At 39.8% G+C, this 27,029-nt stretch overlaps 1 protein-coding gene across 1 annotated transcript in view; it reads left to right on the top strand.

Annotated features, from left to right (window-relative positions):
• The window catches only part of ATP10B (ATPase phospholipid transporting 10B (putative)), a 52,578-nt gene extending 29,480 nt beyond the window's left edge, over positions 1-23,098 (top strand). Inside the window, exons 9-21 of the mRNA XM_075715819.1 lie at positions 5,217-5,396; positions 5,948-6,533; positions 7,064-7,170; positions 7,903-8,029; positions 9,536-9,720; positions 13,009-13,321; positions 14,416-14,492; positions 15,033-15,158; positions 16,516-16,716; positions 18,546-18,626; positions 18,737-18,841; positions 19,301-19,488; positions 22,591-23,098. Of these exons, the coding sequence (XP_075571934.1) occupies positions 5,217-5,396; positions 5,948-6,533; positions 7,064-7,170; positions 7,903-8,029; positions 9,536-9,720; positions 13,009-13,321; positions 14,416-14,492; positions 15,033-15,158; positions 16,516-16,716; positions 18,546-18,626; positions 18,737-18,841; positions 19,301-19,488; positions 22,591-23,098 (2,784 nt within the window). The remainder of the gene's footprint in view (positions 1-5,216; positions 5,397-5,947; positions 6,534-7,063; positions 7,171-7,902; positions 8,030-9,535; positions 9,721-13,008; positions 13,322-14,415; positions 14,493-15,032; positions 15,159-16,515; positions 16,717-18,545; positions 18,627-18,736; positions 18,842-19,300; positions 19,489-22,590) is intronic.
• The last annotated feature ends 3,931 nt before the right edge of the window (positions 23,099-27,029 follow it).

Below are 27,029 nucleotides of genomic sequence, written 5' to 3'. Positions count from 1 at the left end.
GTCAATGATTGTCAAACAGTCCTTACTGTGAAACTGTGAGACTCAGCTTCTTCAGATCAACAAAATGCAAGAGAAAAAAAAAAAAAACCTGCTTTACAACATAAAGTCCAAAAGCCAATAGTTGGCATTGTACAATTTGTTGTTGTTGGCTGTTTTCTTAATAGATGTCAAGTTTCCAAGGGTTGATGGGCCAGCCGCATGAAACTATTCATGAAAACTGGTAGCCTCAGGTAATAGTAAAATGGAAGAACTTTGCACTGCTGAGAAGACACAGTGGTTTTTGGGTAAGGGTTAGCACAGCATCTGCTATGAGCACCTGCATGTGAGAACTGTTGCCAAGAAAAGCATTTTAAATCAAGAGGACCGTTACCATAATAGTATCCTACAAAATGTAAAGAGTTTAATTGGAAAGTAACTGTGCCAAACAAAAGATAATAATTTACAAATGTCAAATTTATATGTGAACAGTTTTTAAAGGGACATTATCTATGCAGTGATCACAAAATTTACCTACTCTCAATCAGCCTTACATGAATTGGTGATAAGCAGGTTGCATATGGTATTTTAAGTGCATTTGTACAGTGGTAATTGATTATGCCTGCAAATCAGCATGTTTGAACTTTGTCTCAGTATTCTGAGCAGTTCTGCAATTAGGAAGCTCTGCAGCTACAGAATGCATTTCAGCCTGCCTGTTCGTGAGAGTGTTCTCTGCTTGACAAGTTTTGATCTTTTGCTGAAATCTGAGAAGCACTTATCAATTAACATGTTCATCTCAGTGCGTCTCTGAGATAGAGATGAGGATGATGGGTTTTTCATGGCATTTGATAAAGTTAATTAAACTGGAGCCTGCAGATCCTAGAAGAATAACTAAATAGCACTGCTTGTCTTTCCTGGAGTAAAAGTAACATAAGTACGATGCAGAGTCTAACTCCTAGGGCTTACCCTCTGCTTTTGCCCCTTCCAATATTTTTGTCCATAGTCTTCATGATCCATGGCAGTTTGTGGAGCCTCCTTACATACAATTTATGCAGTTCATCAGAAATGATGAATCCTATGTCCAGTTACAGCTTCCAAAAATTCAGAGGCAAAGTTTATTCGGTGGGAAGGAGCTTGACCAGGTCTTGGACAATGGAAAAGCAAATTCCTAGCTTATTGTCAGCAATCGTATCTCTTTGCTACTCTTAACAGACATCTACCTATAAGCAGTTACACTTGGAAAATTAGAGACTGAGCTGAACAGATCTTTTTGAACACAAATCCAAGCTATTCCAAAAACGCATAGCTGAGATTTGCTGCCAAGTCTATAGTGTTTATATTGATACCGTAAAAATGTGTGAAGTCTGTGTATGTCTTAGGTTTTATGTGGAATGGAAAGGAAAGAAGAACAGTGTAGTCTTTACTTCAGAAATCTCCCAGGATTAATATAGTGACTGATGTATTCATTTCATAAACATCTGTGAGAAATCTGGAGGGAGACAGACATCACAGAATCACAGAACGGTTGAAGTGGGAAGGGACCTCTGGAGGTCATCTGGTCCAACCCCGCTGCTAACCTACAGCCATTTACCCAGGACCATGTCCAGACAGCTTTTTAATGTCTCCAGGGATGCTGGTTCCGCAGCTTTTCTGGACAACCTGTGTCAGTGCTCTGTCACCCTCAGTAAAAAAGTGTTTCCAGATGTTCAGATGGATCCTCCTGTGTTTCAGTTTGTGGTCATTGCTTCTTGTCCTGTCACTGGACACCACTGAAAGAGCCTGGCTCTGTCCTTTTTGCACCTCTGTTCAGGTATTTATATACATTAATAAGATCCTTTCTCAGCCTTCTCTTCTCTGAGCTAAACAGTTGTGGCTGTCTCAACCTTTCCTCATATAAGAGGCACTCCGGTCCCTTAGTCATATTCATGGCCTTTCTTTGGACTCTCTCCAGTATTGTCCATGTCTCTCTCGTACTGCAGAGCCCAGAACTGGACACAGTACTCCAGGTGTGGTCTCACCAGAGCTGAGTAGATGGGTAGGATCACCTCCATTGAGCTGTTTGCAATACTTTGTCTCATGCAGCCCAGAATACCATTAGCCGTCTTCGCTGCAAGGGCACACTACTGGCTCATGTTCAATTCTGTGTTCACCAGGACCCCCAGGTCTTTTTCTGCCAAACTGCTTTCAAGATGGGTGGCCCCCAGCATATATTGGTGCCTGGCGTTGTTCCTCCCCAGTGCAGGACTTTGTACTTCTCCTTGCTGAAGTTCATGAGGTTCCTGTCAGCCCAATTCTCCAGCCTGTTGAGGTCCCTCTGGATGGCAGTATGACCCTCTGGTGTATCAGCCACTCCGCCCATGTTAAACAGGACTGGACCCAGTATTGATCCCTGGGGTACACCGCCAGTCACTGGCCTCCAACTAGACTTTGCACTGCTGATCACCACCCGCTGAGCCCGGCCATTCAGCCAGTTTTCAGTCCACCTCACTGCCTGCTTATCCAGCCCATGCATCAACAGCTTGTCTATGAGGATCTTACAGGGGAGAGTGTCAAAGGCTTTACTGAAGTCCAGGTAGAAAATATCCACTGGTCATGGATATCTACAGTATCTAATGCAATTGGAAAAAGAACATACTTACCTGTTCTTTAACACCTCCTGTGAAAACAGAAACTGATTTTCATCCTGCCTGTCTAGCCCTCTGGAGAGACAACCTTCAGCCCAACTAGAGGACACAATCTCATTTTAGTACCTAGAAGGTAGCATTGGCCAACTTACTGGTTTCTCTGGGTACCTCAAAAGGAGACAATGCCAGTATACTTTATTAATTTGGTTCCTTGTGGCTGCTGCAAATTCTCAGAGGGAAAAATAAAATAATGTATTATAAAGCAGCAGAGCTATGGTTGACAGAAGGACTTTAGGGAACTTTAAAAGAGTAGGAAAAATATAAAATGGTAAGCAAATTTGGAACAAGATAGAGCATTAACATTTACTCTACCTACCTTTAGGTGTTCTTATGAATTAAGATCATGACAGCACATTTCCCTCTAGATTTAATAACTCCAACAAATAATGCCTTGCTGTTAAGAAGCATTTCATGAAGATTTCAATTGTCCTATTGTCATCAAGTTTTAGTGCCATCACGTAGAAGAAATGCTATCAAATTAATGAGGAAATCTTAAAAACTGAATGGCATTAGCCATTTTATAAGATTAGCATTTTCACTAACAAAATCGCTAACATTGAGAAGGTGGTACATTTAACTGATCATCATCATTAGTACTGTTTTATTTAATTTTCTTTTTTTGTTTGTTTGTTTTTATCTATGTTCAGGCTGGTCAATGAGCAGACTTGTTTGTCTGAATTTTCATCTCCTGAAGTTCTATAAGGCTGGAAATTCAGATCAGCCCTGTTTTCACTGAATGTGAAAAAGAAAATGAGAAAAGCTTTTCTGATAAATATTAAATTTACTATTATGATTATTATTTTGTTTTTAAAGCCTGTCTCTGAGGCCATAATTGACCTGACAATTCTCTATTTTTCCAGAGGAAAATTTTGAGTTCAGAAAGTTTCTGCTGAAGTGGAATACCTACTAGTGCGTTGTCATTTTTGGCATGAACTAGAGGCAGATATTGGTGATATAGATGCAAAAGAAATTGGGTAGGATGATGATGGATAGGAGACTGAGATGCATGTGTAATAATTGGTGGTTCATGAGGTTCATTCTAATTTTGGCAATGCATGAGGAAATTATATAAATAGGTGGGCAAACAGTCAATGACTTTCTAATCATTCATGTTTTGAACTTAATATAATTCCCAACATAACTCTTTTGAGAGTTGTGTCTACACATGTGTTCTTCATCGGAATTGTCCAGTTAAGCTATTTGGGATTGCCATATGTAGCAAGCACAGAATAGGCCACAGACACACAGTTATGCACAGTAACTGTCTGCTGCGGTACAACATTGTGAAAGGGTGTCTAAAGAATGACAGCTTTAACTTTTCAGGCTCTGATTCCTTTTAAGAGACCTGAGAAGATAACTAAAAAAATCAGGCTTGTCCTCAGTATGTATCAGTTTGGTAGAGAAAGGACTGCATCTATACTTAAAACACTTCCCCATACATGAAACAAAAAAGCATGAAAACACTGAGCCAGAGGAACCAGAGCCTCCTGCAGCAGAGAAAGTGTGAAACCTTGTTCCATCTTTGGATTTGAATGGAGCTCTGTGCTGCAAAATGAGCAGCATATTTATTTGCAATTATTAGGATGATTTAAGAACGCTATTCACTTTAGCAAGCAGGAGTTACAATGCAACATATTTAGCTCAGTACTACCGTGAAGGTTGTTGGTTGACTTCTGTTGCATATTCAGGGAACTTAGGAAAACTGTGCCAGATTGAAGGAGGAGAGGGTAATAGCTGAGATGAACTAGAAAGCAGCTAAATCACTCTGGCAGTTCCTTAAAGAAGGCATCCAAAAGTGTTGGCTCACAGGAAGGTGTCTTTTAAATTTGGAAGCTCTTGTTAAATATGGCCCTGAATTAAATCCAAAGCAGACTCTGCTAACATGAAATTTCCATTAAAAGTAATACTCCCATAGCCCTACATCAGATTAAATTGTAGGTAAGTGACATTGTTAATTAGTTTGGCTTGCATATTTAGGTTTGGTTAGAAAGAGGGTGGTAGTAAAATTACAGTAACATTTCAGGAACAAATGAAGTATGTATGCATTTAGTTATTTATTGTGAAACCTGAGGAAGAACAGTTTGAGACAGCTTTTCTTTCTGGGTGCAAACCAAAATGACTCTGGAAACAAAAAGTGATACTGCTATAACCAAGCCATAAGAACAACATATTCTCTGTTGAAATAACAATCAGCTCCCACACTGAAATGGGAGATCCCAAATCCCCTTCCATCTGGAACATCCTTTAATTCAGTAGTCAGCAGTTTCAAAGTTTCAGGATACAGTACAGATTGTTCTTGATTCCTAGTAGACCTTTAAAGAACTAAAATTCTGAAATCATCTTCTATTTCAAGATTCATTTCCTTCTAATTATCTAGTTATGCAGCTTTTAGAAATGTATCTTTTTTTCCCTAGATGTTAAGTACAAAAGACATTTACCGTACATAATTCTAGGTGTAAATTCAATAAGAGGCAAGAGGAAACTATCAAGTTGATAGTTCTTCCTTGGGGACAAGGGTAAATGGGAATAATCCTCATTAAGAAATTTCTCTTCCAGGAAAAGGATGTGACTCCCGATAGCAGGCTGCTGAGGCGAGTGAGAGAAGCTGCACTCCAGACTGAAAATCTTTCTCCTTTTATACATATGAAGACTTCCACATCCCTTACCGACTTTTTTCTTGCCCTTGCTATCTGTAATACAGTCCTGGTGTCCACAGCTACTGAGCCAAGACAAAGGGTAACCTAACTTTAAATATATGAGGAAAATTGATTACGTTTCAATTTAACAACATAGAGCAGTGTTCAATGAAAACTGAAATGGTGAAAAATAGTTTGCTTGGGTGTTGTCCTCTAGTTCTTTTACCATTTGTGTAATATCTACTGTTTCACTGCCTGTTTATATCCCTTCCTAACATGGCTTTTTATGTTTGATGAATAGCTATGGCTACCACTGTATCTGCATTTTTTCCGATGTTATATTATATATACTCTAAGAAGTACGTTGAATATACTGGCTTTTCTCTGATCTCCCAGGCCATTGACAGAACTACAAGGGGCTTGATTCCATCTCTGCTTCAGAGGTGGAGAAACAAATCACCATCAAATTTGGATGGCAACTCACCTATGACTCCTCTACTGAATTTCCCCACCACAGTTAAACAGGGAAAAAAAAAAAGTTGCTTTTCTAATTATCATCAGTTAGATACAGAAAAATACATTGAGGTTTTGAAAAGTACCTTGTAGTTCGCATTTATTTATTTTTAACCATAGGTTTTCTCGTATTCCTAGGTCACAGTCCCACCACCAATAAAACCTTCAGGAATCACCCTGGAGAAGATCCATCAGATATTTCAACGGCTAAAATTAGCAAGCCTTAGTCAGTCTTTTTCATCATCTCAGTCTAGTTCAGACCTAGGCGCTAGCTTCAGTGCAAAGAACACCGAGGAGCATCTTGCCGCATTGGATTGCTGTGACAGTAATGACGACTGCTGTGCCAGCAGTAGAGGTGATGAGCTCCAGAGCAAGGGCAGCACAGATATTGGTAGTGCTTCCTTGGATGAGGTTTTTAAATCCATGACTAACAGTTCTTTGCCTACAGACTTTTGTTATGAGGCTGAGAGCCCAGATGAGGCAGCACTCGTCTATGCTGCCCAAGCATATAGTTTTACTTTAGTGTCCCGAACTCCTGAACAGGTGACCGTACGGTTGCCACAAGGCACACTCCTGACTTTCAATATTCTCTACACTTTGGGATTTGACTCAGTAAGAAAAAGGATGTCTGTAGTGGTGAGACACCCTCTAACCAAGGAGATTGTTGTCTACACAAAAGGAGCCGACTCTGTTATAATGGACTTGCTGGAAGACTCTGCCAAAGGTAATTAGCCAATGAGCTATTTCTGTTGCGCCTCCCATAAAGAAGCACAAGAAGTTTGCAGTACTCTTTTCTGCATGAAATATTATATCTAGGCATTAGAAGTATAAAAAACAAATAAGCTTTCTCTAGTGTTATCCTTGCAGATCAGAACAGAGGTATTTATTTAACTTGAGCAGTGCTTAGAATATGGAATGGGCTAATTAAAATTCACTGACAGCGCTAACCCATGTGGATTGTGTACTCTGCAATATTACTGTCATAAGGGCCTGACCATTGTATTTCAGCTTGTCAGGAAGAGTGCTATAACATTAACAAACAAACAAACAAACGCAAGTAATGTTGTCTTAAAGGAAAAAAGGATCTTTAGCAAGCTTCCAGCTTATGCACAGCCAACGCTTTTGAGCTTTTAAAGGAATTGCTATTGTACTTGAATCCAGTTTTCTCTAATGCTTACCCTTTTTTAATCTTAGGCCATTAGGTCTGAAATGATCTGTACTTAAAATACAGAATCTTTTCCTTGTATTTCACAGCTGACACTAGTGCAGAGAAGAGAATGAAAAGAATAAAAGAAAAAACACAGAAGCATCTGGACTGCTATGCCCATGATGGCCTACGAACTCTGTGCATAGCTAAGAAGGTAGGAGGGCATTAGCCTAATATTATCTACAGCTTTGCTCTGTACATGTCAATAGATTTATTTAATGGTTATAATTCTTTCTGCTTCAGAGAACAAGCCAGATACAGCGCACCTTTTTGTCCCTCTATTTGATTGCTCTGCAGTCTTTTCTCCTCTTTTTCCTCAGTGTGAGCAGATGATGGATTTTTGGTCAGCCTCAAAACATTCATTTCTGTTTCTCTTATGGTAACTCTAGCTGACCTTCTCTACAGTGATTCCAAGCAAGAAATAAAAAGTCCACAGGGGAGCCAACCTTTTCCTGTTTTGCTTGGCATTCAGCTTTCAAAAATCTTGCCCTCAGCCTGGGTTAGTACATCTTAGCCTGACACTTTAATACAGAAGTTGTCTATGTGCAACAAATAGGTCATATTCAAGCTCTGGAGAAATGTAGAGCAACCTTCAGAAACTGTGTGTTCCAGTTCAGAGTCACAAGTAAGGGCTGTATGATCAAGAGCTTCTCTAGGTCATGTTTTTAAGTCTCAGCTGCAGGCCATTTATACAAACAGGAAGGCAGGTCTATTTTTCTCATTACTGCTAGTTCTTGTAGACTTCGCTTGGAAAAGTTTGTGTTATTTTAAATGCGGCACAGTACTTTACCAGCCTGGATAGGAGTTAAGTCTCTGTGATCCAGAATGTTGGCATTCTTCTCCTATTTAAATTTAAAATGAGCTCTGTTTAAATTGTGTTATGCAGGTCTTGAATGAAGATGACTTTCAAAAATGGGCCAATTTTCGTCGGGAGGCAGAAGCTGCTATTGACAACAGAGATGAGTTGTTAATGGAGACAGCGCAGCATCTGGAGACCAAACTCACCTTGCTGGGTAGCTAAAAATAAGAATTATCATTGCGTGAAGTATCACTTGCTCTCCTGTGATATTCTTCGCAATCAGACAGACAACAGCTTATACTAATTTATATCAAAAAGTCTTCCTCTGAGGTTTGGAAATCTCAGGACTAGGGTATACAGTCCAATGACAGTGCCTAAACAAGTTCTCATGCATTTTGAGCAGCAGTAACTTTGAAAAAGTGTACTGGAACTATCATGTGCCAGGAGCAAAGAACATGTACAGCAGCTGTTACTGTGGCTCAGCTGACACAGTAGATAATGAAGTTCCCATAATTCAATCATGTGTCTGTGTCCTTAGATAAACCTATAACATACTACAAAATAACTTCAGTTTTGAGCACAAATTCCAAGAGAATTTGAGTAATTAAACCGTATTATAAGAAACGGTAACTGCTGTCCACACATAGGCATTTTTGCTAGTGAATTCCTGATATTGTTGCATTGTCATGTTTGCTTTCTGCACTTTGTAAAAGGATGTTTCATGTTAAAACTTAGATTCATTGGCACTTGTGCATCATCCATCACCGTTGTATCTGACACCACTATTCTGTTAAATTACGGAGCACTTCAGTGATTTCTTTTTTGGTTTGCTTCCAAACATTTTCTTCTTTAAGACTGATTTCCAGAGTTGTCTCAGTCTCATCTTTCTGTGAATCCAATCTGTGCCTATACTTCGTTATCCTGAATTTGTGTGATTGCAAGCTATTAGCATTATGGCTTCTCATAATCTCTGCAGTGATTTAAAAAATTAGAGTAATAACAGTAAATGCCATAAGCAGAACCACGTAAAAGGTAATATAGATCTTGTCAGAATCTGTCACCTTTTCCAACTCTTAAGGCTCCATATGGCTTCATACTTTATTTTACAAAAAGTGTTCTTCTAGCTTAAATCAGTATCTGTCTTTAATGTATCACAGTTACAGCATCTTCGAACTGACATCTAGTGGAAGAGATAAGAAAAGGAGTATTGTAACATTCAGATGGTGATTTACCATCAGCATGAGTGCTGGCATCTGCTTCTAAGTTTGCACATTTTCAAAAAGAAAACTTACTGTACCATTTCTTCTCCCTTTGATGGGTGAAGCATCTAATTTGACAATAGGGATAGCTTTCATTTAAATAGTCAAAGTTCATCTTTTCTGGTTGCTTTGATGGGACTTAATGCAGTACTTTAAAAATGCATATGGTGTAATTCCTCTGCCAGTACATTGTCATTTTGGATTATTAAGAAGAAATGAAATGCATTGTTCTAGCAATGGGCAAAATGAAGAGCCAAAACTTGATTGCTGACACATTCAGATCTTAATCCAAATGCAGATCTTGTGCCTGGGTGTTTATGTGCTGAACACTACCTTGGCTCAGCTCTTGATAAATTCAGGGTCACAACTGGAAGTGAAAGACCTTTTCTTAAAAAAGAAAATACAACATGATTTGCAAGTGAAAGAAAACTAGTTCACTTCTTCTTTTTCTGTTTGCCCAGGAGCAACTGGGATTGAAGATCGGCTGCAAGATGGAGTGCCTGATACTATTGCAGCTCTTCGAGAAGCTGGGATACAAATCTGGGTCTTGACAGGAGACAAACAGGAAACAGCAGTAAACATTGCATATTCCTGTAAACTCCTGAACCAAAGAGACACTGTCTTCACCATTAGCACTGAAAATAAGGTGGGTACAGAAAGATGCACAGAATTTGCTGTCTTTCTCTTTCTTTGTGTCTTGCAGCTTGGCACTGTTTTTCTTTAGGCTGCATTCAACACAAGAAAACAGCCAACCAAAAACCCGCATAGCAGCATTAGGCCAGAAACTCTTTAGACCACATGTAACAGGATGAACTGGAACATGAGACAGTTACATAGAATTTTATTCAATTAAAGTACAATAGTTTTTCCAACTGAAAATATTCTTTAAAAAAAATTACCTGAATAGTGAGCTTTAGAAAGAAGGTAATATGCAGTTTAAGTGCCTGATTCCTTAATAATATTGATATCTGACTTTTCATCTTGCAATCAAAATTTCAGTCACAATGTTATTTTAACTCCAGGTGGTAACTGTAGGAAGACATTTGGAAAGTACTGTATGAATCAGTCTGGAAAAAGTATGCAGGTGTAGATTTAATTAAATTCAGAACTTTCAAGTCGCATGTTCCCTAATAGGATTAGGCTTAATCAGAAATTCATTAGTGAACAATTTAATCCAGTATCTTTTTGTGTAAGCAGCATTTCACCATCTTGGAAACCTAAATATAGTTCTTGTGGACAGGTTAAAAACACAGTCACTTTCTTGACATTCCATGGTGGCACACGTACTGGTGTGCACAGATATTCCCTGAATTTCCATGGGCAATAAGAAGGTCAAGCAGTAGGCAAAGCAAACGTACTCCAGAGTGAGGATAATCACTTCAAGGGCGCATCTGTCAGCTCCTGTGATTCACTAAAATACAGTGAACAATCTGTGGTGCAATCCATGGCTATTCCTGAAACCATCTGAATGGAAGAAAGAAAATAGAGTCCTAACTTTCAAAGAGGGTAAATGTCATGAATGATAGTGAAAGTAAAAGGCTTTAGAAAAGCAACCTTATCTTTTGAAGATTGTGAAGCAACGTAAGTAGGGTACCAGGAAAACCATGCCTTGCTTTTCGGAAGCAGGATGGCCACTGCTATGCACAGCCTAGCGTCTCATCCCTCCTGGCATCCTGGTGAGACAGATAGCTTTGTGAGGTGAATTTAGGGGAGAGTGAGTTCAGGCATTATGGCTAAACCAGATCCATTTGCTAAGGAGAAGTCAGCCCTGACCAATTCTAAAGCCCCAAAGCAGGGTCCAAAATGCCAGCTGTGATGCCACCTTCTTTATTTTCTTGCTAGTGACCTCTTACTTCCCACAGAGACCCAAGTGCCACTGAGGTGCCCCAGGCAGCAACTGCTTTTCCCAGTGTGCTGCTCTGTCCTTTTTATGCAGTGTACACTTGTGGCTCATACTCAGCAGTAACAGGAGTTACAGAGAGACGAGCCTTTCTGTGGGTAGACAGGAGGTTGAGGAGGGAAGGCAGGGCTCCTTTCTGCCACTAGGCACATCACTGGTCTCAGTTCCCTCAGTTTTTCTCCCCACAGAAGGGGGGTTACAGATACAAGTTTGCCTTTCTCTATAAAGCTATTGTGAGGATTAATTAAATATAGTTAAAATACTGACTGGTTTTTTTTGTGATAGGCAATTGTATAGAGCAGTTAGATGGCCTACTTTCTAACTGCTTTTGTCTGCAGTTAGTAGCCCTCCAAACAAGAATAAAATCCTATGCAAATGTCTCTCTCTTTTAATGTCACGGAAATAGGGAAACACGCAAAGATGATATAGAATTTGGCATGGAATACATTCCTTGCTTCAATGTGTAATTTCATTTGATACGCATATCTGCTTTAACAGAACGCAGAATGAATATATTTAGGATGGAAATTAGAAGAAGGTTTCTGTCAGAGGAATGATGCTGCAAGGGGGACCACCATCCTGGCTCCAGGAAACACAGACCCACAGCACCCTGTATGGCCCTCGATCCAGACTCAAGCTGCGCACATACGGGTGCTTGTGTGAATACGTGCGGTTCAGTGGGCACAATAAGATTTAGCTCCCTCCCTTTCAAAATGAAGCTGAGAACACTGCTTCTGAAAGTGTCTCCCAATGTAGGCAGCGGGGGAAAACAAATAATACCTACAAAGCATTTAGCCCATTAATTTTGCCAAATTAACCCTTGAACTGGCTTCTGTGGGAAGGGACTCTCTTTCCCCCGTGACCCCAGCAGCTTATTCAAACACTGAAAATTAAATATCTTCCAGGAAGAAGCAACACAAGTAGGTAGTTTGAGGGATTCATTTAAAAAGGAAAGCCAAAACAAACCAGGAATTTCCACTACAATTTTTGGTTTGTTCACAGAAAGATGATGCTGCTTCAATATTTTTTAGACGTTTTCAGTGTGCATGCTAGATGCAGCTTTTTATTAGTGTCAGAGGTACGTTTGATTCCAGAACCTCCCACTTAAGTGTAATTTAAATCTTGCAAACATCCTACACATGTACCTTATGCAACATAAAGTGAAAATAACATTTTAGAACTGAATCATCACTCAATAAAGCTGACAGAAAAGGTAGAAAAGGGAGTGATTAGCTCCTCAGGTATTCAGTGCCATGCCACAGAAGGAGTACTTTTAGTACTAACAGGCAGCAAAATAACTTTTAGATCATTCTGGGTTTTCTCTGATAGTGGTGTGCCAATTTAAGAGATCTGTAAGGGAGAGGTAAAAGCACTCCCCTTAAATCTGTTTGTATTTGATACTAAGTCAATTCCAGTTGTTTGCATCTGAAAGGGGACTTTGGTCCAAAATGAGGCAAATTTGCTAAGAGGGAAAGACTTAGTTTGTGTTTGAGGCACAGTTCTGAGAAATATGAAGCTTTATTTCTGTCCTTCACTGTGACACACACCTGATTTGTGACCCAGAAAAGGCCAAACTGTCAAAGCTACTGCCTAATTTTGAAAATCTGAACGTCTTCTTTCTCTACTGCAGTTTATTTCTGAGGGACGCAAATGCTGCAATATCTCATATCATTCGTATCAGAACTAGATTTTTAAAATCTCCTTTAAAAAAAATGATTGTTTGTTATATTTCTGTACTCTCAGGACTGCAAATACAAATATGTCCTCCTGATGTGAAGATTATTTTCTTTTCTTTTAAAATAATTTCTTACCACAGTTAACTAGCTGATAAGATGCGCAGTGTTTTCACTGAAGGATTTGATGACGTCATTGAAATAATCTCCAATCTTATGAATTCTCAGTCAGTTTTCCCTAATGTTTATCTGATAGGCTTAAACCCACTGGCATGACTATACAAACATACACTTTGTAAGTGCTGTGCTGTAAAGGGAGATGGAGATAACTATTTCTAGAACCACTTCTGTTTTCTCACAGGAAACCTGTGAATCTCTCTTGAATTTAACCTTGGAAGAGGTGATGAAGAATTATGAGGTTGAAAAACCACGGAGGAAATTTTTTGGCATTATCCCAACATCTTTCTCTGCCTCTGAGGCTCCCAGTCCCGAGTTCGGACTGGTGATTGATGGACGGACGCTGAATGTGATCTTCCAGGGGGGCCTGGAGGAGAAGTTCCTGGTGCTGACGAAGCACTGCCGCTCAGTGCTGTGCTGCCGTTCCACCCCTCTTCAGAAGAGCATGGTGGTCAAGCTCGTCCGGAGGCAGCTTCGAGTGATGACGCTGTCCATAGGTACCTCCATTCTGAATCTCACAGGAGAAAGGGGGAAGGAAGCAGATTCTTTCTTCATGAGTTATGGAAATGTATGGAATATATTGTATTAGGTATTTCTTGTGCCTCAGATAGATACAGTGAGAAAATAGCATTAAATAGTCTTTCCTGATCAAAAAACATATCAAAGTCCTTCTTTAGCTTTCACTGAGCAAATCTGGCCCCCATTTAAACAACATGAAGGCACTCCAAATTCAGAATCTCCCAGCAGTCCTTTTCATGCACACCAGTACAAATATATGTACGCATTCCCTCCAGAATGCCCTCACTTTGGGCATGGAAAGCAGTCAATAGTAGTCACTGTTTTGTCTTTTCATAAAGCCCTTTTCCTGTCAGATTTTCCCAACTGGTGAAAACAGAGTTATCCCCAGAGTGGTATTAAGCACTGACTCATTTGCTTTTTACTTCCAAATAATGTGAAATGCTTTGAGTTTCCTGCTCCACTTTTGGTAAGTGATCCTACTAAAATCCTTGCAGAATTGATTTTTATGACTTAAAACTAAAAAATACACCTCTGTGGACCAAACAGAAATGGAAGAGTCTGATGTATTTTAAAATTTCTTACTTTGCCTTAGAGTTCAAAATACAAGCTTTCAGCCTTCCGCTTCATTTATTTTGCTTTACCAGCTAACCTAATTCACAATCTCCACATTGCAGGCAACAACCATGGCTGTTCTTTCCATGGAAATTTGGTTATGTATTTAACATATTGCTGCAAGTTGAAATGAGCAGTGTAACTCCTGAAATTGGCTTGTTACATTGTCAACTGCAATGGGGGTGGGGTGTCCATGCCACCACCCAGCTGGTCCCCACCTCAGGTTTAGCCCTGGTGGATCCAGGTCCCTTGGGAAGGAGAATGTTCCAACCAAGATCAGATCCTAGAGGTCATGATTGCTTGATACCGAGTGTCAGTTACCATAATTAAGATGCATGGTAGCACAAAATAGCCTTTGTTTATCAGCATAACTGCATTTGTTTCTTGTTCTGATACAGGCATGTTGTATTAAGCACCCTTTCTTGCACCTTTAGTGTTCCCTTCTGTCTTCCCATTCTAGGTGATGGTGCAAATGATGTAAGTATGATTCAAGCAGCTGATGTTGGAATTGGAATATCTGGCCAAGAAGGCATGCAGGTATCCCTTCAATTTATTTCCTTTCCTCTTTTGTCACGTGGTCTCTTGCTGCTTAATAAGTTTCATAGCAGCCCTATACTCAAGTGTCGTCTTAAAAATGCAAGTTGGCACCATTACTGTCGTAAATTAATATGCAGTTCGTAATTACGGGTCCAGCCAAAAAAGAGTGTTTTGAGCCAACAATTAGCATGCATGGACAAACGTGTGTTTGCTCATAAGCCTGGAAAATTAACAGATGTCTGTCCAGTGTTAGGTTAGCATCTGGTTTCTGAATCATCTCTGCTATAACATTCCCAGTTTCTGTTGATTCTCTGTCAGTGTTTCTGCCCCAAATTCTTTCCCACACATCCCCCTTCCTCATTCTCCTCAGATGGAGAGTTCTGCAGAGAAAGTTCCAACTATTTTCTCAAGGGTTGGGTTTTTTTTTTTTTTCTGCAATATTCAATAGTAGGAAGTCATTTCAATGTCTATGTTCAAATTGCATCATATTGCTTGAGAAAAAGATATATTGTAAATTAACTTCTATTCTTTTTACCAAAGGCTGTGATGGCTAGTGACTTTGCAATATCCCGATTTAAGCATCTCAAAAAACTGCTTCTTGTCCACGGACATTGGTGTTATGCTCGCCTGGCAAAGATGGTGATTTACTTTTTCTACAAAAATGTGGTAAGATTATTAAAATTCTGGAATTTTTCATCCTAGCAAGGGTTAAGTTCAGGACTGGGTTTTTTGGATTGGTTTGGTTTGGTTTTTTTGTAGGTTATACTCTTCTTACTTTTTATGAAGCTACCGTTCCTGTTCTTCACTTTGCAAGTTTATAGTATGCTACCTCCTTCTCAGTAATGTGCTGCATAAAGCATTGAGGAAAATATGGGCTCTAAATATATTTTGAGATAGCACTATTCCAGAGGGAAAAAGGACTCAAGGCTTAGTAACTTTTATATGGTAGTTCAAGAAACTTTATTAATAATACCCATGAGCCTCAAAATAAAATTTGCATAAGGAAGAGCAGATTATTAGTGCTAGAATACAGAAGATGACTCTGCACTAAGAATTGGTTGTCTGTAAAACCTCTGAATTTTTACATTTAATTTGATAGGAACCACACACAAGTAATGACGAAGTCATATCTGGCTTTTTTATTAAAAATTTAATGTATATGCAAATGAGCTGTGCATTGAAGAATAATGTAAAGTGGAAAAACCTGATAGTAATACAGTTTCTACAAGATTGTGCAAACAAGTCCATTTGACATGAAATACACTCTGAGCATGAAAGACTATGTACTTAGAATTCAAAGTATCTGCATTTTTTTTAAATGATTTTGAATAAGGATTACTTCTTATGAGTGTTAAAATTTGTAGTGGAAATGGAAACTTTTTTTTTCCTTGACTGGGCATCCTTTTAGAGTTCAAAGTATATTTATTTGCCATGTGAAATAGCTCTCCAGACTTGGATGCTGCTGTTCTATTATCTCCCAGGTACCATTAGGGAGCAGGAGGCCTTTGATTCCGCACAAATAACTAGTTTGTAAAAGGATTTTAAATTTGGTCCCGAGAGCTCTGAAGAATTTACTTAATTATTCTCTGACATTTTCTTAAAGAAACCTAATGGCTTTTAAAAAGCTGCATCACAGTGGATCGGTGTGAAGTAGACCCTTCAGATACACTGCTTTATGGAATACAGTACAGAGCTCCCTACTGACAGTACCTTTAACCAAAATAATGTATTCTTGGGACACTCTGTTAATAACAAATGTAGTCATAAACCTTGTAGGTGGAACTATAAGAAACATAGACCACCTATGCATTGCAAACTAAAGGGTCCAGATCAGCTGTAATAGTAGGGAACAGCAAGGGGATAGGAAGAGGATGTAGAGGCCATAGGAAAGGTGCAGCTTCACAACTCCCACAACCCAAAGAGAAATGAAATCACATCAGCATGAAGGATGTGCTTCTGCACGTGTGGGAAGCCACAGTTCAGCTTGTAATGGGATGTTATGTTTATATTTGCTTCTCCACAGAGCTACATCAGCCTGCTCTTCTGGTACCAGTTCTTCTGTGGGTTCTCAGGCAGCACAATGATAGATTACTGGCAGATGATATTTTTCAATCTCTTCTTCACCTCAATGCCCCCTCTTCTCTTTGGAGTCCTGGATAGAGATGTTTCTGCAGAAACACTTCTAGGTTTGCCCGAGTTGTACAAGAATGGACAAAATTCAGAGGTATGACCTGATTGCTGAAATAACTGCTTGATAAGCCAAAGGACCACAGTTTTTTTGGTTTTGTGAGGAGGGAAGGAAAAGAAAAGTTTAGACTTACTTGGAACCAGACGATCCATTTACGGTTTCTAGTTTACTGATGTCCACTAAAAGAAGGTATAATTGTAGCTGTCAGAAGAACTGGCAAGGAACATATAATTGAAGTTGCTTCCTGGAAGTGAGGCTGGATGCTTGGTCATAGTTGGAAGATGTAAATGGGAAGGTTTATTCTGACATTAAATATATGGAGCAATCCAGTTTGGTGCCAGCATGATGCATTATAATAAGTAAAGTGATGTGCTAGTGTATCAGCCCTGTGTTTGGTGTTTCTCATCTGAAGAAGAGATGATGGAGCAAATATGTGTGTGTGTATGTATATATGTACACACCATATATACAGAAAATTTCTCAGTGAAGGCATAGGGAGAAATAAATAAAACAGGATGAGAAATGTAATGAATGAGGGTAAAATAGTTTAGCTGGTCCCTGATTAAACTCTGCTCAAATTTCAAAGTCTCAACCTACTGAAGAAGAAAAGCTTGTTAAAAACATTACAGTAAAAAGTGACAAGAAAACTCAAACCCCTAAATCAATAAACAATCTGACATTTTTTTTCTGCTCTCAGGTTCAGATATACACCTGTTAATACATAAAGGATTTTGTCAGAGTTTAGTGTCTAGGCTGTTCCAGGCATGAACTGTTTTTTATTTACTTTATCTACTTTATTTATTTGTTTTTATTTACTTCTTTTACTTTGAATAGTCAGTATTGGTAACCCTCAGAAAATATGCATGAAATATGTTTTTAGCTCAGTTTGCCTGTCAGGTTTAGAGAACCAGTCTGATCTCTGTATGTTTGCAAGGAGCACACAAATACAGACATACATACCTGGTTTTGCACATACATACAGTACAGTAGCACTTATTCCCAAAATGCCTTGACATTTTTCATAGGGAATTATGAGAATGTTGATGAGCAAAATTTGAAGTGGCCTCAGTTTTAAATCACAAAATTGCAGGGCACTTAGGAATTCTTCTCTCGCCTTCTTTTTCTCCTAATACCTACTTTCATTATCCTGGACTGTGATTTTTAGCACTGATGAACACTGGTGGTTCACATCGTGTTTAATGTTGTTTTGACAAACCTAGGCAAGGGAGTACAGAATTTGAGGATTCTCTGTAGGACTTTCCATCCATTTTCTTAGGAGCTCTTGGACCTCACAGACATGTGAAATATATGTTCTTCACCATTTTGGAGAGGTCATTGTTGTTGCTTTGGCATTTTGTCTGCATTGAAACAACAGGAGCCCAGCCTTCTGTCACTGCAATAATGCATCCCACTCCATGGTAGCTGTGACCCCACAGGTCGCTACTTAAGTTTAAATATGACAAGTAGTCAAATCAAAATGGCACAAAATAGATATTTCAATGGAAGGAACCTTAATAGAAAGGATTTTTGACCAATTCTATAGCTCTAGGAAGAGCTTTGTTTGAAAAAGAGTTTGAGGAATGGGGTCCCTTGAGGAAGGATTGGGCATTCATGACATTCAGCTTTTAAGACCCTTAGTGATTGGCTAATCTTCCTCAGGTCTGTCTTTAGTTAACACAGAGAAAATGCCTGTTCAGAGAGAAGCCTTTGGTCTAAATCAGCTGCTCTGGAAGCATTTACTCATGGAGACCAGTTAGCTATAATCAGTAGTCTGAATGGAAAAAAAACAGACAGCAATTATGTCTGCAGGGCAGACTAGAGATGTGTGTCCCATCATAATGACTGTTATCTATAAACTCCTGCAGATATACAAGCTGTCAACTTTTATTATTACAATGTTGGATGCCTTCTATCAGAGCCTCATTTGCTTCTTTGTCCCCTATTTGGTAAGTACCAGGGTCATTAATATTCTCATTCTCCTAGCCTCCTTAAAAAATAGAAAAAATTCACTTCTGAATAGTCAGGCTTCATCACAGTCTATCTACCTGTTTTCCAGACATACGAGGACTCGGACATAGATGTGTTTTCCTTTGGAAACCCCATCAATACCATCTCCCTCCTCACTATTCTCTTGCACCAGGCTCTAGAAATGAAAACGTGGGTATGTGTTTGACCTGTCCTGTTCACATGATTATTTTTCTTTTCTGAACATAGCATACTGTGTAGACATGGCATTGTCTTTCAGAGTCATTTACCTGAATTCTGGGTCACAAAAAGTAAATAACAGATGCACTGAGATTTCACAATGTGCCAGAATTTATTACTAGCCTCAGGATAATACCTTCACATGCACAGCGACAGAATTTGCTTTTACTGTGCCTTTGGACAGGACAGTCCACAATTTTTTTACATACTTCAATATATGACGACGTGTTTCTTAAAGAACTGTATTCACTGTCACTGTTGTTTTGTAAGTTGCTTTCCAGGTATTTCTCCTACTGCACTTTTCAGTAGCACGGACTATTGGATACATTCTTTCCAATTTGCCTTTGTATCCTTCTTGCACCCAGGGCCAGGGTCTTACAAGCATCACTGTCATTTTGTGCAATTCTGCTTACAGACCGTGTTCCACTTGGTAACGATGATTGGCAGTGTGGTGTTTTACCTCGCCTTCTCTCTGATCTACAATGCCACCTGCGTGGTCTGCAACCCTCCCACCAACCCCTACTGGATTATGGAGAAACAGCTTTCAGACCCCACCTTCTATTTACTGTGTCTTATCACCCCAGTCATCGCACTCTTGCCAAGGTTTGAATGGTGCACTGGTTCCCTCTCAATTTTCATTTTGTGGATTTGTAGGCATTTGAGTGAAGTAACGCTAATGATGTGTATAGATATGTGATACGTCAGCCACATGTTTTGCACAGGGATAAGTGAATAGTGTGGAAGTCAAACGTCTGGGTTCAACTTTCCAGTTCATGAACCATTAATTTATTCAGTTATATAACCCTAGATAAGCCCCTATATATCTACTGCTTTTGTTTTTTCATCAGGAAAACCTTTCTTTCTGAGGTGTTTCAAAGTTTACCAGTACAAATCTGCTACATAATTGTTCACTATCATAAACACAATGTTGTTGAGCTGATCAAGACTAGAAAGCAAGTCTTGGAAGTATTCCTATATGCTTTGAGAGTTACAAAATGCATTCTGTTTCTTAAGTACATTACATTGCATTACTAAGCCAAATTTAAGAACATGTTTCTATATGCAATAATTTTCTGCGTCCAGAATTTTAGTTTACTCTGTGCGACAAATCAGGTATGTTAAAGATAGCTTTAACTGAGGCTGAATGATATCTGGAGAGCAATAATTATTTTCATAAGTTGCTGAAAAAAATGGGTTGGAAAACATAATGATTCTGTTCCCCTATATGTATATGGTAACCTTACTACTTCTGATGCTTAATATCTTAATCATTCTTTAAGTAGATATGCTTTGTCCGAGTTGCACCACTTATTTAAAATCTTTATTTGCTTGGATAATGAAAGACATGGGTTTGTTCATCTATCTTGCTAGTATCTTCCTCATTCTAATTGTCATGAAGTAATGCAGAACACTGGTATTGCAAGAATCAAGAAAATATTTTTAGTATCTGATTTTGTAAGTGCTTTAAGACATTAGAATCTGAGCCTCAACTTTGTCTAAAAAGGAACCTTTTAAGACTAGATAACATTTTTCTTCAAATTATTATTATTTCCCCATTTGAGTTGAGATGCTCTTGTGATTTCATGTTACATTATGTAACTTCAGGTTAGGATAAGTAACACACAGTTCAGCAAGGTCTTGTGTCTTCTAGGCAGGGCATCCTCTTCCAGTCTGTTTTGCTCCTCTGTGATTTTTGTTTTCCTGTCAGCCCTCATTCACAGTGTCATTTTTGACCCTGAGCTTTCTACTGAGAGCTACATCAAACACGTGGTTAAAGAACTTGTATCTCCATCTTGGGAATTCAGCAAGGTTAAGATCATTGCTGCCTCAGCAGGATACTGAGCTTAAAGATTTGTATCTTGATAGCTTCAAAGTTGGAGAACTGCCATTTCTTCATGTAGGTACCCCAGATTATTTCCTGCAGAGTCCTCAGTTCACAGAATATCCAGCCCCCAGTTTCGGCTACAACTTAGCTGTGTCAGCATACCACAGCAGTGATGAAACCACCCTTTGTTAAAATGCACTTAATTTTAAGTTTCTGTTGGTTCATCTCACCACACTGCCTGCTCCCTATCTCCTTCAGAAACCAGTTGGAGCCTTGAGATTCTGGTTTCGTTCTAAGAGGTTTTGTTAAAATCCTTGCTCTCCGCAGTTCTTCCTTTTGCTACTGCCTCCTGTGCTAGCTGACATTTCTGAGACACTGCAGGCACTCTGTGGGGACTTGCCTGTGCTCTGGAGCACTGTCTGGCAGTACTTTGCAGTGCATCCTCTGTGCATCTGCATCTCAAAACTGCCTCTGAACTTTGTTTTGGGACACAAACCGCACAGTGTTAGGTATTAAAACCCTCGAGTCTAAGAAGAAGAAAGGGCTATCTGAATTTCATTGTTCCCTGCCTTCCCTGGCAAGGGAAGGCACTGTGTCTCTTGGAAGATTCCAACATATGAACCAGATACATACCTCCAGCTGTGGAAGGCAGACTGCAGTCTGCCCGGAAGCCCTGCAGAGGCCCAACAGGTAATTGAGTCCAACACCCTGCAGGGCTGTGGGAAGGGCAGCAGCAAGCGAAAGCAGTTCATGGGATGGAAAACACGGTTCTCCTTCCCTTCTCTGTCCTCCTGTCTGGTCCACCTGCAATTTGCATGGAAGATACAGAGGACAGCTTGAGGGGAAAGACAGAGGACAATATAATCCACACCAGATCTACACAGACAGACCTGGGCTGTCTGTAGTTGTGCTTTTAGCTGCCCAACTTTAACTAGCAACTGCACAGTTCCCAGACCTGAGATGCTATGGGATTGACCAGCCTGAGCATAGGCACAGCAAATACGTGTTTATCCACTCCTACATGTGCAGATAGGCCTGAGAAATCCTTTGCCTTAAAAGCCCTTTCTGTACTTAGTTTAGCTTAGAATCATAGCATCATAGAATCATACAATGCTTTGGGTTGGAAGGGACCTTGAGAGATCATCGAGCCCAACCTTGTTAGGCTTTTTAATTGTTGTTATACTTATTATACTTATTTAGGCATACATTTAGCAGTAGGATGTGAAGATGGCAGCTTTCTTAATGCAGTTTCAAAGAGTCCTCATGTTTGTTTTAAAATGCATATTGAGACCATCTATGTAAAGGTCAAATCCTATTAGAAAGATGCTTTGAAAGAGAGTTTGGTTTTCAGACAAAATTGACATGACATGGAGACAGGATGTGTGCTCTCTCACTGCACACAATATATAGTTATATAAGTTCTCTGTCCTGCAAAGGGCAGGTAGGACACATTTATTTTTACTGCTTCCTGAGAAAATCCACAAGCTGAGGTTTTTAAATTTCTGGGTTTATGTTATTTATTAAATTAAGATCCCTTCTTTAGCCTGTTTTAGCAGTATAAATATAAGATTAATCTCCTCAAATACTGCATCTCTTGGTTAGCTTCTGTGTATCTTTCTTGCACTGTTCACCAATCAAGTGGTTCTATTACCATTTATTTAGTATTTATATACAGGTAGTTGACTCTATGCAGGTCAAGATAAGTGTATAGTTACATGTTACATCAAGATCCAGGAGTCAGCTTTCATCTACCAGGTATAAGGTGTCAACCAGATGCCTGTAAGAGCAATGGAAAATTAGCAACTGGGTTTGTGTTATGTGATGCAGATTATGGAAGGAACCCACTGATAAGACAATCCATTCTCTTCCTTTTTCATCAGGTTCTTTATTTTTGCTCTACGAGGAACCTTTGGAGCATCTCTGATTCTGAAAGGACAGCAACTAGATAAACTTCCTAAAGGGCAACAGGATCTTGAAATCCAGAAGTTGAGATCAAGAAAACAAACTACTTCTGGTGCACCTGTAGCATCACCTGCATCTAATGATGACCTTGACCAAAACATCAGCCACTTATGTGTGTCACCATTTTTACATCCAGTGGCAGCAACTGTGTCTCATGGGGACACAGAAAGTCAAGGACTTTCTGCCTCTGAAGTGAATCCTCTCAGGAAATGGACACCTGAAGAAGGCTACTATTTCCATAATAAGTGGGCAGAGGAAAAATCTGCTGCTACAGACTCTTCAGCAGGACCTTCCTCTGGCCATCACCCCGTTGTACCTATCAGGGTAACAACTCCTGGGCAGGACAGTAGCAGACTGCCTAAAGATAATGCTAACAATTTTAACCATGGAAGCCATCGGCGATCTGTGAGTGCAGTGACACTCTGAAGAAACGTTCAGAAATGGGATCCACAGCCCATGTGGAGAAGGACACCATAGGGAAAATAAAAAGTCTATTTATACTTAACCATGATGCTCACTACAAAAGGAGAGAGAGGCACATGGAATAGCACAATAACATCTCTAATATGCAACTTTTCCTAAGTGCATATATAGTTTGGGTTTGTCATTACATGACTTCTTGGTCTTCCTGGGTTTGTCTCATTAGAAGAATGTTACATGAGTATCACACAGTTGCTGAAAAATGTACAATTACTTTCTTTCATCAAGGAATATTTTTCTTACAGTAATAGGGAATGATTGTACTAGTGATGTTTCAATGTTATTATGCTATTGAGGTGATAGAAAGAGAATCCATTCTATATTAAGCCAAGTCTTAGAGCAACATATCCCACTCCAGCTTTTACTATCAAAGTCTTAAAGAGACCTTACTAACTTAAAAATTACAGTTCTGCCTGGGAAAAAATGTTATCTGCTGGTACTAAAGGTATTTGCAGAATAGCAGCATTGGAAAGAGACTAGAGAATGTTCCAGGTTTTAATATATGGACTTCATATACATACAACAATATCAGGTCTATAGTCTGTTTTCCCTGAACAGTAAGCTCAGTATATTTATGCAGGCAGTGATTTGACCTGATACTGTTAAGAAAAGGACAAATGAGTATATGAAGTAGAAGAATGCAAATACTGAACTACAAGAACTGACAGGATAACTCAGGGATAACTGGAGTCTACTTCTTCATACCTACAAAAGTAGACATATAACAAGTCAAATTCAAAGATTTATGTTCTAGAATTCTAAAGAATTCTAAAGTTGTCCCTGCTTTTTCATCTAGAAATTCAGTTCCTTCCATTGTCTGTAGTATGTAGTGTTGCTGTATTCAATCAAGTGTAAATCATGCTCCTCCTCACAGTTGGTTACATTCAGCAGTTGATGGAGATCTCAATAATGGAGATTTTGACAAGCAATATATGAAGGTCACTAATCACATTGCAGTAAGTACATGGTGTAGAATGACCAAAATATGCATAATACATTCATCCTTTTCAGTATCTCAGGGCAACAAGATGTAGGAAAAAAACCACATAAAATGTCACCAGCATCACTACCTGTTGCAATGCAATGAAAGGTGACTTTGGTATTTCTTATAGAAATGTTGACTAGTAAGACCATTTCCCAAGTTTTTCTTCACAATGTGGGGTGAAATCTTAATTATGTTTTAAATTCAAGCCATCTGTACTTTTGTGAATCTACCAGTCGTTTTGATTTAAGTAGGTTTTTAGCCTTTTTTATACACGCTATATTAATTTAGCTATTTACTACCTATCACAATGTGTGATCTGTTTAATAACCTATTTAGCAAATACTAATTTAACTTCTGTGTGTTATAATAATTATTGTAACTAGAGTCTTTAAGATGTTACTTTAAAGAAACTCAGGCAAAACTGAGTAGCATATCTGCCACTGGGATTTCTGGTAGCCAGAGCAAGAGCACACATAGAACTATAATTATTAAAGTATTAATTGTCAGCTGTAAAACAATTCAGAAAGAGATTTTTTGCATGATGTACAAAATGAGGGGAATTAGGCATAGCTGAGATTATTGTTAACACATGTGAGATTGCTCACATGTTTGCTCACTAGCTGGGAATGGACCTTGGGTGACAAGACATAAGATCAAGCCTTTACGATTCACAGCCATGTTTTTACATTAAATGGTCCATTTCCTTTGAACTATTATTACAAAATGTGAAGTGTTTTTATAGTAATAAACGTAATATGGTCATGATTTGGTGTGTTGTTGAGAGGACAAAAACAGAGGCAGAGGAGTGGTTTTCCTATTGTCATCTATGAGTGGCAAATTCATGTTGTCAGAGGCCACTCCTCTATCTAGTAGGCCACACTATAGGAACGCTTATCATAAAAATTAGGTAACAAATTTATCTGAATGTGCCAGGGGACTGAGTATATGTGGAAAAGGACCGGACAGGTTACGTTGAAGCAACTCTGGAAGACCTGTAGACATTCCTGAATTCAAAGCCAAGAATTAATTTCATGTTTTCTCATCACAGCTTCTGCAAAACCATTCTACCATGTATTTTGCTCTGACAGCTGGGCTTAGGTTCAGAAATGGCATATAGTTAAGGGAGGGTCCTTTTAAGGAGAATGGAGAAGGACAATGATTGCTTATGATCTCCAGCAAAATAGCCCCTAAAAGCTCTACAGTGATGGAGTCTCTGCTATGTCAGGGGATGAAAGAAGTGGAAGATGGTCCCTCTCTAAGTAGCTTCTAGGCTGTAACCAAAAATAGTTACTTCAGTTAAAAGAAAGAATCCGAATCTGCACAGCTGCCTTAAATAATTCTACAGCTAAAGCTCCAATGTGTTAATTCTGTTGTGTGGTAGATGATAACAAAACGGTCCAATAGATTCATTTACCTGGAGAGGTTGCAACACAGAGGAAAAGCATCCCTGATCCTCGAGGAGAGAAAGCTGAAAGAACCAGAAACGAAAGGCAGCATCAGGCACGACCTAGCCTCTGCATCCCAGCTGGCTCTACAGCTTTGCAAAGCTCTCCCCGACACCCCTCCTCCTGGGTGACACTGCCACCATACCTCCTCCAAAGCACACGCTGCCATAGTTCAGGGCCTATATTCACTGCTGAAGTGTGTGATCCTTTCTGTGCTCCTGCATAAGCAGTGAGCGTGAACTGTCTCATGTTAAAAAGATGGTGAACGGGCACTTCCTTTTGATCATGAGGTAAATTAGCTGAGACTATCAATCCCTTTGGGAAGTAGGGTCTAGAGTTAAAAAACATTATTATTTTTCCAATGAAAGCAAGCCCTCCAATGAATTTATTTACAAGAGGGGAAGTGTATTTACTAAATGGGTTATTTAGACCTAACTGGATTTCCAAGTGTCACGGACTGAAAGAGTTAGCGCCTCAAACACTGTGGCGAGGCGAGTGAAGGTCTGCAGAGAGGCAAGCGAAGGCCTCCCCGGCGATGAACGGGGAACCCGCACAGCCCTGCAGCGGAGGAGCCGCCTGCTGCGGCGCGGGCCCAGCTGGGCGCCTGCGCAGAAGATGGAGAACATTCTGGAACAAGCCTCAAGCGGGGCGAGCCTGGAGGCGGGGCCTGGCCTGGCCCAGACCCAGCTTCGAGGAGCCCCGGGCGCACCCCCGCCCCCGCTCCGGGCCGGCCTTTCCCCGCCGCCCGCTGCCGGCGCAGCCGGGGCCCCGCGCTCCGGGAGCAGCGCGCCCGGCGCCGGAGGCTGCCGCCTTTATCGTCGGCATGGCGGCGTCCAAGGGTGGTGATCTGTCTGTCTCCTCTTTCTTCCTTTGCCTTGCCTTTCCTTCTCCCCACGTCGCTTATCGTGGTGCTTTCCTGGTTCGGGTTGCCTCCTTATTCACATAAACCGTTGACCAGGCCTGAGCCTAAGGTTAGACCCAGCCGCACCTAGACTCCCCTCTGGGCAGGAGTTTAGAAAGCAGGGGGGGTGTTCTGAACCTCGTGACTCAGTGGGAGGGCCCCCTTCTCCCCTCATATCGTGGTGCTTTCCAAGTTCAGGTTGGTGTTTACTGTCAATAACGTGTTAATTGATCGTTTGGTGTCCTGTCACCTTAATTTAGCCCAAGGGAATCGCAGAACCTCCACGATCCTCTCTGGACAGTCCAGTTCAGGTCGTGACACCAAGATTTTTTAATTTCAAGAAATACTTAATACTGTCAAGATACGTGTTCCATTAGTTCTAATATGAATGCTTCACAACAGAACAGCTGTCCTACTTTTTAATGTATCCTTTGGTGATACTCAACATTTCATACACTTGGGACTATGAAACACTATAAATAATGGGTTTTTTGTGAAATTACTGCATACTTTTTATTTTGGTCTATGATATTATAATAATGATAC

Source organism: Pelecanus crispus, chromosome 8, assembly GCF_030463565.1.
Source record: "Pelecanus crispus isolate bPelCri1 chromosome 8, bPelCri1.pri, whole genome shotgun sequence".
NCBI classification, from domain to species: domain Eukaryota; kingdom Metazoa; phylum Chordata; class Aves; order Pelecaniformes; family Pelecanidae; genus Pelecanus; species Pelecanus crispus.
The sequence above is the reverse complement of the archived record's forward strand: the minus strand, read 5'-3'. Positions and strand labels throughout refer to the sequence as shown.